The sequence below is a fragment of the Carcharhinus amblyrhynchos genome, chromosome 15, assembly GCF_965287045.1.
Source record: "Carcharhinus amblyrhynchos chromosome 15, sCarAmb.v2.hapA, whole genome shotgun sequence".
Lineage (NCBI taxonomy): Eukaryota > Metazoa > Chordata > Chondrichthyes > Carcharhiniformes > Carcharhinidae > Carcharhinus > Carcharhinus amblyrhynchos.
The window spans coordinates 16654231-16666719 of record NC_137338.1 but is presented as its reverse complement, the minus strand read 5'-3'; the positions used below and the strand labels follow the sequence as shown (position 1 = coordinate 16666719).

The window sequence follows — 12489 nt, the reverse complement described above, 5'->3', positions numbered from 1 at the left end:
AACACTAGTTCAATGAAGAGTGCAAGATGGCATGCCAGGAGCAAACCAGGCTTACCCAAAAATGAGGTGTCAATCTGATGAAGCTGAAACACAGGACTACTTGCATGCCAAACAGTATAAGACAGAGCTAAGATAGATGGAATTAAGCAATTCCATAACCAATAATCACACCTAAACTCTGTAGTCCTGTCACATCCAGCCATGAATGGTGGTGGATAATTAAACAATTCAATGGAGGAGGAGGTTCCACAAATATCTCCATCCTCAATGATGGAGGAGCCCAGCACAGCAGTGCAAAAGGTAAAGCTGAAGCATTTGCAACAATCTTCGCCCAGAAGTGCTAAATGGATGATCCATCTCAGCCTCCTTCGGAGGTCCCCAGAAAGCCCAATGTCAGTCTTCTGCCAAATTGCTTCACTGCACGTGATATCAAGAAACAGCTGATGCACTGGATACTGCAAAGGCTTTGGGTCCTGACAACATTCTGGCAATAGTGCTAAGGACTTGTGGTCCAGACCTTGCTGCGCTGCTAGCCAGTTTGTTTCCGTACATCTACAACACTGGCATCTACCCGGCAATGTGAAAAATTGCCCAGGTATGTCCTATGCACATAAAACAGGACAAATCCAACCTGACTAATTACTACCCTCAACTCTCAATCATCAGTAAAGTGATGGAAAGAGCCATCAACAGCTTTATCAAGCAATCTGCTCATGGACACACAATTTGAGTTCCACCAGGGTGATGCAGCTCCTGACCCCATTACAGGCCTGGTTCAAACATGGACAAAAAACCTGAGTGCCTGAGGAGAGAGTGATTGCCCTTCACATCAAGGTAACATTTGATCGAGTATGGCATCAAGAAGCCCTAGCAAAACTGAAGTTAATGGGAATCTGGGATAAAACCCTCCACTGGCTGGAGTCATTCCTGGCACAAAGGAAGATGGTTGTGGTGTTTGGTTGTCAATTATCTCAGCTCCAGCACATCACTGCAGGTGCTTGTCAGGACAATGTCCTAGGCTCACCCATTTTCAGCTACTCCATCAATGATCTTCTTTCCAACATAAGGTCAGAAGTAGAGGCGTTCAGTGATGACTGCACAATCTTCAGTACTATTGTTGACTCCTCAGATACTGAATTAGTCACTGTCCAAATGCAAGATCTTGAAATTATCCAGGCTTGGGCTGATAAGTGACAAGTTAACATTCACACCACACAAGTGCAAGGCAATGATCATCTCCAACAACAGAGAATCTAACCATTGCTCCTTGACATTGAATGGCTTACCATCACTGAATCCCCTGCTTTCAACATCCTGGGGATTAGCATTGACCAGAAGTTGAACTGGACTAGCCATATAAATATTGTAGCCATCTAAGGCTAGGAATCCTGTAGCGAATCCTGATTGCCTCAAGTCTGTCCACCATCTGGAATGGAATACTCTCCACTTGCCTGGATGGGTGCAGCACAAACACCACTCAAGAAACTCAACACCATCCAGAATAAAACAGCCCAATTGATTGGGGCAGCATGGTGGCACAGTGGTTAGCATTGTTGCCTCACAGCGCCAGGGAGCTAGGTTCAATTCCCAGCTTGGGTCACTGTCTGTGTGGAGTCTGCATGTTCTCCCTTTGTCTGTGTGGGTTTCCTCTGGGCACTCCGGTTTCCTCCCATAGTTCAAAGATATGCTGGTTAGGTAAATTGGCCATGCTTAGTTCTCCCTCAATGCACCCGAACAGGCGCCAGACTCTGGTGACTAGGGGATTTTCATAGTAACTTCATTGCAGTGTGAATGTGAGCCTACTTGTGACTAATAAATAAACTTTAAATTTGCTATCGCTTCCACAGATGAACAGTGGCAGTCATGTGTACCATCTACAACCTTCAGTGCAGGAATTACCAGTATTCCTTAGACACTATCTTCCAAAGTCAAAACCAATACCATGTAAAAGGACAAGAGCAGCAGATACATGGGAACATCACCACCTGGAGATTCCCCTCCAAGTCACTCACCATCCAGATTTGAAAATATATTGCTGTCCCTTCACTCTTGCTGGTTCTTGGAATTCTCTCCCTAATAGCATTGTGATGTACCTGCACCTCAGACACAGACTACTACTTACGTGGCGAAAGGCTGCAGCATGCTATGGTGCAGAGGGACCTCGGGGTCCTTGTACATGAGTCGCAAAAACCCAGCCTGCAGGTGCAGCAGGTGGTCAGGAAGGTGAATGGGATGCTGGCCTTCATAGCGAGGGGGATTGAATATAAAAGTAGGGAGGTCTTGCTGCAACTGTACAGGGCACTGGTGAGGCCGCAGCTGGAGTACTGTGTGCAGTTTTGGTCGCCGCACTTACGCAAGGATATTTTGGCCTTGGAGGGAGTGCAGAGGAGGTTCACTAGGCTGATACCGGAGTTAAGGGGGTTGAGCTATGAGAGGCTGAATAAACTAGGCTTGTACTCGTTAGAGTTTAGAAGAATGAGGAGTGATCTCATTGAGACATATGATGAATGGGATGGATAGGATAGAGGTGGAGAGGCTCTTCCCGCTCAGAAAGGACAGTAGGACTAGAGGGCACAGCCTCAGGATAAGGGGGGGGTGCAGTTTAGAACGGAGTTGAGGAGGAACTTCTTCACTCAAAGGGTGGTGAATCTCTGGAATTCTCTGCCCGTTGAAGTGGTGGAGGCTGCCTCACTAAATATATTTAAGACGCGGGTAGATAGGTTTTTGATAGGCAAGGGGATTAAGGGTTATGGGGAGAAGGCGGGAAACTGAGCCACTTCAGATCAGCCATGATCTTATTGAATGGCGGGGCAGGTTCGAAGGGATAGATGGCCTACTCCTGCTCCTATTTCTTATGTTCTTATGTTCTTAAGAAGGCAGCTCCCCACTACCTTCTGAAGGGCAACTAGGGATGGGCAATAAACATGGTCTAGCCAGAGACACCCACATCCCATAAAATTAATTTTAAAAAATAATATTAATCTTCATTGCTTTGTTGTCTGTGGCTCATAATCCTGGAGATCCCTTTCTAATAACACTGTGGGTATATCTACACTACATGGACTGCAATGGTTCAAGAAGGCAGCTCACCACCCACTCAAGGGTATATTTAAGGATGAGTAAGAACTGTAGCCTTTGCCGGCCACAGTCACATCCTATGAACTAATTTAAAAGAAATTCCCCCTCAATGTGTTACACAAACTCCAGTAGTCAGTCACAATGTTTTGTCAGCTGAAACTGTGGGGGATTTACTGTAATCCAGCACAGCCAACTGCCCACAATGTCGCACCAGTCATTTGAATTGTTCAAATGTTCCCATGAACAGGAATAATTCACTGAAAATCAACTACAAGGGTCATAGAAAGTTCATAGAATTTAACTTACTAGTTGTGTTGCTATTTCCTCTGTTATGAAATAGGAAGTGCACTCATAGTGAGAGACTTAAAATGAAAGAATGGTGGCTGAACTTCAATTGGGACAGAAAACTTATAAAAATTCCAGGCTATAAATCAACTCACGTTTCTCATAGAGAGCATTCTAATATCTAGCCTGTAGTATTAATTAAATCTTTTCATTAAAACGAATCATAATTATCATCCTCTAACAGTCTCACCTACTAACAAGATCACTGCATGTTAATAACCTTTTATAAACAAGTCGCAATGAACCAAAGTAATATTTCTTTGGTTGATGTTTACATTAATAGTTCTCCCCAGTTTAATCAATAAGGCAAGCAATTTGACATCACTTGAAGATCAAAGGTTACAATTCACCTCTGGAACACTTGGGGCCCAATATTATCAACAATTTGCACCTGTTTTTGGGCGCAAAATCGTGGTAAAGTCGGGTACGAGGAGCAATTTTATCGTGATCTGCACCCGAGTCTGCGCAGATCGCCACTTTACCGAGACCCGCGAATGGCAGGGATCCATTCCGCGCCCAAATTGGGCGCAATGATGATTTAAATACATTTGCATACATTTAACTTGAATTAATAAACTGCCCGCCCAGTTCTATCAGCATTTCCCCCTTTACCACCGTGTTCGCCAATCTGGAACCGCGCTTTTAGGGACCTGCTGAATACAAGTCTGAGTCGGGTGCTCCAACCTCTGAAGAGCGTGATCGGTGTTCCAACGGCTCTCTGACTCAGATTGGGGGTGGGGGTGGGGGCGCGTCAGATCATTCTCTGGTTGGAGGAGGGAGGAGGGGAGTGAGGTCAGATCGTTGGCTGGTTGGGGTGGGGTGGAGAAGGAGGAGGAGGTGGGTCAGATGTATCTCTGGTGGTAGGGGGGAAGGCCGTTGTCTGGTGGTGGTGGGGAGGGGCTGACCGTTGTCTGGTGGTGGTGGGGAGGGGCTGACCGTTGTCTGGTGGTGGTGGGGAGGGGCTGACCGTTGTCTGGTGGTGGTGGGGAGGGGCTGACCGTTGTCTGGTGGTGGTGGGGAGGAGGCAGGTCAGATGTTCTTCAGGGGGGGAGGGTGAGCGAGGCCAGATCATTCTCTGGGGTGAGGGGGGTTTAGTGAGGCAAGTTCGTTGTCGGGGGGAGGGGGAGGGGGAGTGAGGCCAGACCGTTGTCTTGGTGGGGGGGAGGGGGGAGGCAAATCAGATCAGATGGATCTCTGGTGTGGGAGGGGAGGGGTGCAGATGGATCTCTGGTGGGATGGACTAATGGATCTGTGGTGGAGGGGCAGGGGGTCCGCCGCTGCTGCTCTGTGGGCGATTGGTGGGGGGGAACGGGGGCAGGGATAGTGATCGGTCTGGGTAGTGGGGGGTGGATAAGGGGGGCAGTGATGTGTGTATGTCCCCCTTATCCACCCCCCCCCCATTACTCACGCACATCATGCCCCCCTTATCCACTCCCCACTTCCCAGACTGACAGCCACCCCTGCACCGCCACCCCCCCCCCCCCACCAGAGTGGCAGTGGACCCCCTGCCCACCACCAAAGATCCATCTGCCTCCCCGAGATACATCTTACTCACCTCCCTCCTCCTCCTCCCCCCCCCCCACCCACCCCCCGCGATACACCCTTGCCCCCTCGTCGCTCCCGAGCCGCTTTCTGCAGCTCGGGAGCGATCTGACACGGGCTCGCTTTTTCCAATTTTTTTCTAACTGCACATATGCAGTTCAGAGCTCCGATCGTTCCAGCAGTGCTAAGCCTCGCCCACAGCGTGAATCAGATTGGAGATGGCTCAGAGCGCATGAGGGCGCCTGAAAGCGGATTTCTAAGTCGGATCTCTACTACGCCCAGAATCGGCACTTCAAATGAAAATGGTAAAATCGGGCCCTTAATGTCTGACAAGAAGATAAGTCTTCCACCTGCAATTACAAAACTGTTAATTAATTTAAAAAAAGCATTGAGCCAACCTTTCATAGAGTTTAGCAAAATGAACAATAAAGGACAAACTATACAGGCTGTGATTCTACCATCCTGCTGCACTAATTCTTTAGCAGAACAGGCCAGGAGAATCTTGCATCGGCCTATTTGTGGGATTTGCACATGTGTTCATGCCCCGTTTGCATCTCCCAGTGCCGGATTTCCAGCTGTGGCTGCTGCGCATTGGAAATCGGCGGGGAGATGCAGAAATGATTTAAATACTCATTTCCCTATGATTTAAATGAGATTGGTGGGCCCAGGAATGAAGTCGCTGGGCCCACTAGCCTCTCCCACTTCGCCAGAGTATTTCAGTCCAGTGGGGATTACACTTTCAGGGAACTAGTGGCCAGAGCCACACCCCCTCCACCCCTCCACCGCCCCCCCCACCCCCCCCCCCCCCCCCCCACCCCAGAATGAAGAGGGGGCCAATCGGGGCCTGCGGTGCCTGCTGGACATGAGCATCCTGGCTATGTCAGCTTGTGCCCCCTGACAAAGTGCCATTGCCCAAGAGACACCTTTGCACTGCCCATCGGGCTTGCGCAGTGGAGATGGGGCCTAAAGGGTGGGGCAGATAGGGCTGGGCCTAGGGGCCAATAGGTGGGGGCGGGGTGGTACGCTGCCACTCTGCAGACAGGGTCAATCAGGGAAGGAGGGAGGCATCAGGGCAGGCTTGGGGGCAGAAGGGGAGAGCGGGGGATTTGGTGGGTCAGCTGGGGTGGGTATCGGGGGGGTGTGGTGGGTCAGCCTGCTGGGTGGGTCGGCACCAGGAGTGGGGTGGGGGGGGTGTGGGGTTCAGCACTTGTTGGTGGGGGTGTTAACTATCGGGGGATACTGGAAAAATCGTGCTGGGACGGGTGGTTAAGGCTGAGCCTGGAAATCGACAGGGGGGACAACGATTGGGCTGAGAACAGAGAGCCGGCATTCCGGGATTGCGGGGTGACTGGAGATCGAACAGGCCAGCAAAAAGAGAGGCTGTCAGTGCGAAGCTACTGCGCGTGTGCTGATCTCGGCATTGACAGATCGGTGCATATGCAGTAACCTGCTCAGCACACTAATTTCAGCCTCTGCAGAAGGAATAGGCTCGAGCCCTGAAATTTAATAAGATTCATGTTGGTGGCCTCTTCAGTGCTCCAGAGTGTGGGCGATTCTTGTCTGAACTCCCGTTGAAAAATACAGCATGAATTACTCCAGTTTTTACACAAATTCGATACTTAGAATTTTTTGGGGAGAATTCCACACACGATGTTCACCTAAAGATTTACATTTTCTCCTAAATGCTTTTTTTTTTACTAACTAAAGATAAAATTGACAAATGTTACTAGCCCAGAAATTGGTTTGTATTGTCTGGCTGGCACAAACTGGCACATATTGGGCGTCAAACAGCAAAGTGACTGCTGTCAAGCTATGCATGCTTGGAGTTCCTATGTAGCTCACTGGTGAGTTAGCATGGGATTTGGAGTTTGGTTGGTCCTGAGATGAAGGTCAGGGATCAGGAGAGGGGATAATTGGAAGGGAATATTGTAATTGTGAAGGAGGGGAACAATTACGAGAGCACTTACTTAGCAATAACCCACTCCCTGATGCTCAGTTTGGGTTCTGCCAGGATCACCTGGCTGTTGATCTAGTTACAGCCATGTCAAACATGGACAAAAGGGCTGAATGCTAGAGATGAGGTGAGAGTGACTGCCCTTGACATCAAGCAGCATTTGACCAAGTGTGACATCAAATAGTCCTCACAAAACTGGAGTCAATGGGAATCGGGGAGAAAACTCTCCACTGTTTGGAGTAATACTTAGCACAGAGGAAGATGGTTGTGGTTGTTAGAGGTCAATCATCTCAGTCTCTGGATGTGACTGCAGGAGTTCCTCAATGTGATGTCCTATGCAACCATCTTCAGCTGCTTCATCATGACCTCCCTCCACCATAAGGTCAGAAATGGGGATGTTTGCTATTATTACACAACGTTCAGCACCATTCACAGTTCATCAGATACTGAAGCAACAAATGCCCAGATGCATCAAGACCTGGACAACATTGAGGCTTGGGCTGATAAGTGGCATGTAACATTTGTAAGTATCAGGCAATGTGTATCTCCAACAACAGAGAATCCAACTACCTCCTCTTGATACTGAATGCCATTACCACTGTTAAATCCTCCATTATCAACATCCTGGGGATTACCATTAACCAGGAACTGAAATAGACCAGATATATAAATACTGTGGTTACAAAAGCAGGTCAGTAGCTTACAATTCTGCCGTGATTAATTCACCTCTAGATTTCCCAAAACCTTTTCATCATCTCCAACCCACAAGTCAGGAGTGTGATAGAATATTTTCCACTTACAGTAGATAAGTGCAGTTCCAACAACACTCATGAAGCTTGACACTATCCAGAGCAAAGGTGTCCCCTTGAATTATACCCCATCCACCACCTTCAACATTCACTCCCTCCACCACTGATAGACAGTGAAAGTAGTATGTACCACTGACAAGACATACTGCAGCAACTTGCCAAGGCTCCTTCAACAGCACCTTCCAAACCCACGGCAATGACCATCTAGAAGGACAAGGGCAGCAGATACGTGGGGACACCAGCGCCCGCTGGTTCCTCTCCAAGCTACACAATATCCTGACTTGGAACTCTACATCTGTTGCTCTAGCTGGTTCAACATCCAGGAACTCCCCTCCTAACAGCACTTTGAGTGTATCTGCACCTCATGGGCTGCAGCAGTTCAAGTAGGCCGCTCATTACCACTTTGCCACTGGCAGTATGGGACGGGCAATAAATGCTGACCTAGCCAGCAGCATCTGTGTCCTATGAACAAATTAAAAAATTGAAACATTAGCAAAGCCAAGGAAAGCTGTAAAAACATAAACAATTGCACTAACCAATATGACGTTACCATTGCAAAACCAGTAGCTCACCTCAACCACTTGAAGAGTTTCATGAAATTGCTGTGTTTGTGTGTTAACTGCCAATTAAATTAACCACGGAATGTTGGTGATGCCACTTAAAAGTACAAGAGATTAATGCTCCTGCAATGTCTAACTCTAATATACTCTCTTGAGCTAGACTGATTTTTGATTAGCAAGGGAGTCAAGAGTTGGGGTGGGATGGTGGGGGTAGGGTGAGGGTGAGGGCCCAAGCAGAAAAGTGGAGTTATGGCTATGCTCAGATCTGCATTGATTTTACTGAATGACGGAACAGCCTCAAAGGGTCGAATGGCCTACTCCTGTTTCCATTTCTTTTAATCTTATAATTTAAGCCATGCAGTTTGTTAAAATAGATAACCGTGCTATTTGGGATAAGTATCATGGTCTGTAAAACAAATCAAAAGAAATACAAATTTGTTTTCAAATTGATCTATTGCAAGGACTCTCTGAATGACACGTACTTACTAACAATTTGTTTAGCGCCTGGAACCCAAGTATTATAGATTGTCACATTCATGCCAGTGCAGACAGATCCTTCGTCTTCAGTAGAAATTATAGCTTTGATGTAGCAATCACTCTCTCCCTGCACCAGCCAATAGTTACTGCTGTTTTTGCCGCAGTTCACTAATCTTTGTGAATTAGATGTCTTTTCTTTGCTCAACAGAACACGAAATACACACTGACCTAAAACGACACAAACAAATCCAAAGAAATTAGGTAATTTGTTTTAGTATGTAGGTCAATTGGATCTCCTAGCTAGATTTTTCTATCCTGGACAAAGGAACAAAATTTCCTCAGAGCTAGACTATGCATATTTTGTGATTTCTGATTTTCAGCCAAGTTACTCGGGTGGAACAAGAGCAGCTCTTTGAAAATTATTGACTGAAGTTGCTTAACAAAATTGACAAAACTTGTTTATGTGATGCTCTTTATAAAGAAAAGTAAGCTAAAGCATTTCTAAAATACAAAGTAAATTTTTAGGAAGAACAATATGAACATTAGCAGCTGTGAGCGCTAAGTATGTAATGCAGAATTTCCATTCGGCACCACTGTATTCTCATTTTTCTTTCACTCATGAGACTTAGGAACCGTAGGAAACAGTGATGTTCTGTTAAATTGCAAAATCAGTTGAAATATTAATTTGCTTAAGCAACTAACATGCTAATAGGCAACTTGGTCCTTCTAAGGGGTCTTATGCAAGCAAGCTATCACACTTCAGTAAAAACATGATGTCAGCGATTTGGAGCCAGCTTTCTAAAGTGTTGACACTTCTGCTGGTTTCAATCCCCTCCCCTGGCACAGGCACCCAAACGTAAACAATGTTAAAGTTCCTCCTCTAGAATCTTACAGTATGGAAGGAGACCATTAGTGTACCCTGACTGTAATCTTTCTTCTTAGTCCCAATTTTCTGCGTTCCCGATTTCCTCCGAGCACTGAAATTTTTTCTGATTCTAGTAAATATTAAATTCCCACTGAATGATGTGATTGAATTGCCTTCTATATCCACTTAGACAATGCAGTTTAGACTATAGTAACTCACTGTGCAAAAGATTTTAATTGTCCCCTGACCTTTTCTTGAATCAATTATCACAATTGTGTGAAGAAACTCCCTGTATAACAATCAAAAATAATAATTCGATATCCTTTAAGGCATTTTAAAATGAAAAGTGTGATGTTATATTTTAAACTAACATCCTTTGTTCCACCCATATTTACATTCTGATAATTCCTCCTCTAAACACTGGTTTGCTGCCTCTGCAATTGAACTACTTACCAGTTTTCAAGCTTTGAACATATCTTTCTTTAGCAACTGTAAAAGACCCAAAATAAACTCAGTCAATAACTTAAAGGATAGGGTACTTTCACTATGAATCATTACGTATATCATTCTGTGCTTCAAACTCTGTAAGGAGACCAAGAAAAGGAATATATGGTTAAACAGTAGAATTAGTAACAAAATAGAAAGATGCATAAATTACAGAAGTCAAATTAAATAATTTGCCATGATGTGGCAAGCTTTCTTTTAAGATATTTTCATATTTTGTAATGTTTTAATGCTTTATTTATTGGCCATTTTTACTTTTATCTGTAAAGGATAGTAAACACAAGCTATGCTAACTTACTTTAAATTTACAATACTTTGCTTCACAAGGTAGATGAAGGTGGGATTATTATTTAAAAGGCGAAAAGCTGCAGCATGCTATGGTGCAGAGGGACCTAGGGGTCCCTGTGAACGAGTCACAAAAACCCAGTCTGCAGGTGATCAAGAAGGTGAATGGAATGTTGGCCTTTATAGCGAGGGGGATAGAATATAAAAGTAGGGAGGTCTTGCTGCAACTGTACAGGGTACTGGTGAGACCGCAGCTGGAGTAGTGTGTGCAGTTTTGGTCACCACACTTGCGCTAGGATATTTTGGCCTTGAAGGGAGTGCAGAGGAGGTTCACTAGGCTGATACCAGAGATGAGGGGGTTGGACTATGAAGAGAGACTAAATAGACTGGGTCTGTACTCATTGGAGTTTAGAAGGATGAGGGGGGATCTTATAGAGACGTATAAGATAAATGAAGGGGATGGATAGGGTAGAGGTAGAGAGATTCTTCCCGCTTAGAAAGCATAGCAGGGCTAGAGGGCACAGCCTCAAGATAAAGGGAGGGGGCAGTTCAGATCAGAGTTGAGGAGGAACTTCTTCACTCAAAGGGTGGTGAATCTCTGGAATTCTCTGCCCGTTGAAGTGGTGGAGGCTACCTCGATAAATATTTTTAAGTCACGTGTAGATAGGTTTCTGATAAACAGGGGAATTAAGGGTTATGGGGAGAAAGCGGGAAAGTGGAACTGATCCACTTCAGATCAGCCATGATCTTATTGAATGGCGGGGCAGGCTCGAAGGGCTAGATGGCCTACTCCTGCTCCTATTTCTTATGTTCTTATGTTCTTATGAAGGTGAAGATTATTTGGCTGATCTCATTTATCCAGAATGACAGTCTCCCTGTCACAGCATCCAAAAATATGACTACAAATTTGTCTGAGCAGTGCACATTATTACACCTTAAAGGTATATGCAAAGTTTTAGCTGAGTTTTTGGCAGGCACATTTATTCCTACAGTATAAAGGCAAATGTTAATTACTGAACCACAATCTTACAGCATTGTTTACCAGCTTGATTTAGGTGAAATGTCATTGACAATATGGGTTTTCGTCTATTATCTTTGGCTGGATTTATGTAGCTATATGCGGTATATAAACTAAGTCCTTACGCTGTAGTGTGATAGAAGCTGGTTCCACTTCCATTTCCTTTTCTGTTCCATCATAGAGATGTTGCCGTAACACATTTAACAACACTTCTGTAGTTAGTGTATATTTGACCAAAAGGTCATGTTCTTTTGGCATTGCAAATTGCAACCAGAAATAGGCAGTAACACTACCATTGCTGTAAATAAAAATACAGAAAAAAAAACAGTTACGTGTCTTTTCAGTAATTGAAATATTGCAAGCTCTAAAAAAAATAGTTACCAGTGAATGGCTTGACAGATGAATGACTGATTAGCATTCCCCTAGCTCATTCAGTTTACAGACTGAGTATCTGAAACATAGGGGCAGGCCTGCGCAAGAATCCTTAGTCTGAGATAGTTGATTTCAGCTAGAGTACTAGTAGGGCTGTCCTAGGTTTAGCAGGCAGGATTAACCAGGGTTGCTGCTCCAGATTGCTGTCAACAGTTCCTAAGTGATAGTGCACACATGTGTAGATCAGGTGAGGACTGAGTCATACCCAATTGTGATTCTCCCATGGAAAAATAGCCTGTGTGAGGGTTAAATCAAATAAGCACATAGACAATAGATGCTTGGGAAAAATAATCAGGGTGTTTGCTCAATGGAACTGTGTCCTAGGAGTGAGTGGCTTAAGAGAGGAAGGAAGGAAGAATGATTTGTATTTTGGCTAAGATCATAGGCAGGATTTTCTGGCTGTGCTGGCCCCAAGACTGGAAAATCCTGCCTGAGGTCAGTGGACCTTTGCATGGCCCATGTCCCTGCCTGCTACAATTCCCATGGTGGGCAGGGCAGGAAAATTCCACCATAAGTTTCAGACCAAGCCCAACATGGGGTGCATTGCCTTATCTTGTCAGCTTGAATCTTGTTTGTCTCCCTTCTGGAGACCATGAATTGGATTCATTTAGATTTCGGAT

At 45.4% G+C, this 12489-nt stretch overlaps 1 protein-coding gene across 3 annotated transcripts in view; it reads right to left on the bottom strand.

The window, feature by feature from the left end:
• The window catches only part of c15h3orf52 (chromosome 15 C3orf52 homolog), a 52260-nt gene that overhangs the window by 22113 nt on the left and 17658 nt on the right, over positions 1 to 12489 (bottom strand). For 2 of the 3 annotated variants that reach the window (XR_013888640.1, XM_080203470.1), the window contains exons 5-7: positions 11563 to 11735; positions 10084 to 10119; positions 8771 to 8993 (exon numbers count right to left, since the gene is read on the bottom strand). Coding sequence is in view for 2 of the 3 variants with exons in the window: in XM_080203470.1 (XP_080059596.1) it covers positions 8771 to 8993; positions 10084 to 10119; positions 11563 to 11735 (432 nt within the window). In the remaining variant the exon portion in view is untranslated. The remainder of the gene's footprint in view (positions 1 to 8770; positions 8994 to 10083; positions 10120 to 11562; positions 11736 to 12489) is intronic. The other variant, XM_080203471.1, reaches the window with a different exon arrangement.